Source organism: Cebus imitator, unplaced genomic scaffold (assembly GCF_001604975.1).
Source record: "Cebus imitator isolate Cc_AM_T3 unplaced genomic scaffold, Cebus_imitator-1.0 Scaffold190, whole genome shotgun sequence".
NCBI classification, from domain to species: domain Eukaryota; kingdom Metazoa; phylum Chordata; class Mammalia; order Primates; family Cebidae; genus Cebus; species Cebus imitator.
Genome location: NW_016107505.1, coordinates 829553 through 833237, shown reverse-complemented (window position 1 = coordinate 833237; position 3685 = coordinate 829553). Strand labels below are relative to the sequence as shown.

The following is a 3685-nucleotide window of genomic DNA, read 5'->3' as shown; positions in this document are numbered from 1 at the left end:
AAAAAAAAAAAAAAAAAAAAAAAAAAAAAAAAAAAAAAAAAAAAAAAAAAAAAAAAAAAAAAAAAAACAAGAGAGAAAGAAAAAGAGAGAGTGGGAGGGAGGAATGGTGGAGGGAGGGAGGGAGGGAGGAGAAAAAAGAAAACCCCAGAGCTGATCTCTGAGTTCACTGGAAGTGCTGTGGTCAGTTAATTACAGGTGCCACAGATGCAGAATAGAGAACACTAAAACCCATGCATGGATTTGGACTACTTTCTCACATTCAGCATTTTATCAGATGAGAAAACATCTCCTGGGATTCCTGAAAATGGACCAACATACTCACCTTGGCATTGCAGTTGAAGTAGGACCTGGGGAAGAGTTGCACAGGGAGATGTGAAACCATGAGGCGTGGTCCATTTCGATTAATTAGGTCTTTCTGCAAATGAGCATCCTCTATCCATGGGGACCTCAAAAAAACTGGTACGGTTTGGATCCAGGTAGGGTCCCCATTGACGTGGATCAAATTGATAATTTCAATTATCCAGTGTGTTCCTGGTTGTAAAATAAACGGACAATTCTATTTTAATCTGTTGCATTAACATGGTGAAGATATTTCATATATTAAGGGCCCTGGAGTCTTTTTTTTAATTTTTAACTTTTGTGACCACATGGTAGGTATATATATTTATGGGGTACACGAGACATGTTGATACTGGTATATAATGCATACTAATCACATCGTGGACAATGGGACATCCGTGTCCTCATGCATTTATTCTTTGTGTTACAAGCAACCCAATTTACTATTTTAGTTACTGACTATAGCTAAATTATTACTGACTACAGTCGCCCTGTTGTGCTATCAAGTACTAGGTCTTATTTATTCTTTTCTATTTTATTTGTGTCTATTAGCCACCCTCCCTCCCACCCACCCATCCGCTTCCCTTCCCAGCCTCTGGTGAGCATCATTATTTCTCGCTATCTCTATGAGTTTAATTGCTGTGATTTTTAGCTCCCACAAATAAGTGAGAGCACGCAATGTTTGGCCCTCTGTGCCTGGCTGATTTCATTGACGACAATGACCTCCAGTTCCACCCATGTTGTTGCAAATGACAGCTTCTCACTCTTTTTTATGGCTAAGTAGCACTTCACTATGTCAAAGTACCACATTTTCTTTATCCAGGGTTTTTTTTGTTGTTTTTTTTTTTTTTTGAGACGGAGTTTCACTCTTGTTACCCAGGCTGGAGTGCAATGGCGCGATCTCGGCTCACCGCAACCTCCGCCTCCCGGGTTCAGGCAATTCTCCTGCCTCAGCCTCCTGAGTTGCTGGGATTACAGGCACGCGCCACCATGCCCAGCTAATTTTTTGTATTTTTAGTAGAGACGGGGTTTCACCATGTTGACCAGGGTGGTCTCGATCTCTTGACCTTGTGATCCACCCGCCTCGGCCTCCCACAGTGCTGGGATTACAGGCTTGAGCCACCGTGCCCGGCACTTGATGTATTTTTAAGAGCAGTTTCGCCTCTCCACTAACTTACGCAGTGGGTATCATCATTACTGTTTGCAGTTTTCAGATGAGGGCATAAAGGCACAGATGAACGAAGACCTTCACTCAAGATCACACTGCTAGGAAATGGCAGGCCAAAACTGACGTCATGCAGTGTTCAAAGTCCTTCTGACAACAGCAAATACACTGATCTCCAGCCCAATGCCAGGCAGGCGGTGAGCCCTGAGTCAACCTCAAATGTGGCCCATTGTCATCATGTCCACACATTGCTCCACTCCCCTATGAGCTCCATAGAACCGTGACTTCCCTGCTCTCTACTGTCTCCTCAGCGAAAAAAACAAATACAAAAAAACTCAGTTCCTGGAACAGATTAAAAACTTGGGTTCATATTAGCTGAAAACATGAATGTTGAAATCACTTGTCTGTTTATGTTCCTAACTAAACCGAACTATGAACATTTTAGGGCCAAGAACCTGATTTTATTTACTCATGTGGCCAGAGCCAAGCTCAAAGTCTGACAGGCAGCAACCTTCCTCACATGCCTGCTCAACAGACTTGCCTGCAAAGGTCGCACACCACTCTACCTGCTTGAGTCCATTTCCCTCTCACACTAGCCTCGAAGAGGAGGATTTTAAGTCATTACCACATAATAGATGAGGAAGCCGAGGCACAGATGGGATAAGTAAATGGGCACAGATCACATTGGGAGGGAGAAGCGTGACTCAAACCCAGGGCATCTAACCCCCATGCCCATGTCATCAACACCTCTCCTACAGCTGTTGCTGATAAGGATAAGAGCCACATGAAGGAATCCTGTTGAAGATGGCCTGTAAAGGGAAACACACATAACACACTAAAAAGTGTCAGTTGTGAATTCCACGAAGAGGAAAAGGTGGCACACTTCACCTGCACCACCCTATGTCCCATTAGAGAGAAGCTCAGAGGCACCAGGGCAAGGAGATCCCAGAGAGATCCTCACACAGGAAAAAGGAGAGCAGAGACTCCAGCAGCCCTCGTCACCATCACAAAAGCTGAGATACGGGGCTCTGCAAATCACAAATATAAAATCTTTCCATAAAGAAAAGCCCAGGGCCTGGCCAGGCATGGTGACTCACGCCTGTAATCCCAGCATTTTGGGAGGCCGAGGTGGGTAGATCACAAGGTCAGGAGATCAAGACCATCCTGGCCAACATGGTGAAACCCCATCTCTACTAAAAGTACAAAAGTTAGCCTGGTGTGGTAGCACATGCCTGTAGTCTCAGCTACTCGGGAGGCTGAGGCAGGAGAATTGCTTCAACCTGAGAGGTGGAGGTGCAGTGAGCTGAGATCACGCCACTACACTCCAGCCTGTCGACAAGCAAGACTCCATCTCAAAAAAAAAAAAAAAAATTAACATGGAACTACAAAGAACCCTGAAAAGCCAAAACAATACTGAAAAAGAACAAACCTGGAGATCTCAACTTTCTGACTTCAGAAGATATTACAAAGCTATGATATGATAATGAAAAAACTCTCCAGACATACAGACCAATAGAACAGAGTACAGAGCCATAAACTAAACTTATGCATATATGATCAAATGATCTTCAATCAGGGCGCCAAAACTACACCATGGAGACAGGATAGTCTTTTCAACAAACAGTGCTGGGAAAACTTGAAAGACACTAGCAAAAGAATGAAATTGAATTTTTATCTGACAATACATACAAAAATCAACTTGAAGTGGATTAAAAATGTAAATGTAAAGCCTGGAACTGTAAAACTGCTGGAAGATTGCATGTGGGAAGAGCTTCTAGGCGTTGGTCTCAGCAATAACTTCCTGGATATGACACCAAAAGCACAGTTAACAAAAACAAAATAAACAAGTGGGGCTGTATCAAACTTCAAAGCTTCTGTGAAGCTAAGGAAACAATCAGAATCAAAAGGCAACCTAGAAAAATATTTCCAAACCATACCCCTGATAAGGGCTTAGTATCCTAAACATGCAAGAAATTGCCACCACTTACGAACAAAAAAAATCAGATGTGTATCTTGAAATAGGCAAATAAGTAGACATTTCTCCAAAGACACACAAATGGACAACAGGTATAAGACAAGGTAGTCAACATCACTAATCGTCCAGGAATATGCAGATCAAAACCACAGTTAGATGTCACCTCAGATCCGTTAGGATGGCCATTATATATATATATATATATA

General features: G+C 42.7%; 1 protein-coding gene across 1 annotated transcript in view; it reads right to left on the bottom strand.

The window, feature by feature from the left end:
- LOC108316657 (bile salt sulfotransferase-like) overlaps positions 1-3685 on the bottom strand; it is a 17402-nt gene that overhangs the window by 11564 nt on the left and 2153 nt on the right. Inside the window, exon 2 of the mRNA XM_017546615.2 lies at positions 323-531. Coding sequence (XP_017402104.1) covers positions 323-531 — 209 coding nt within the window. The remainder of the gene's footprint in view (positions 1-322; positions 532-3685) is intronic.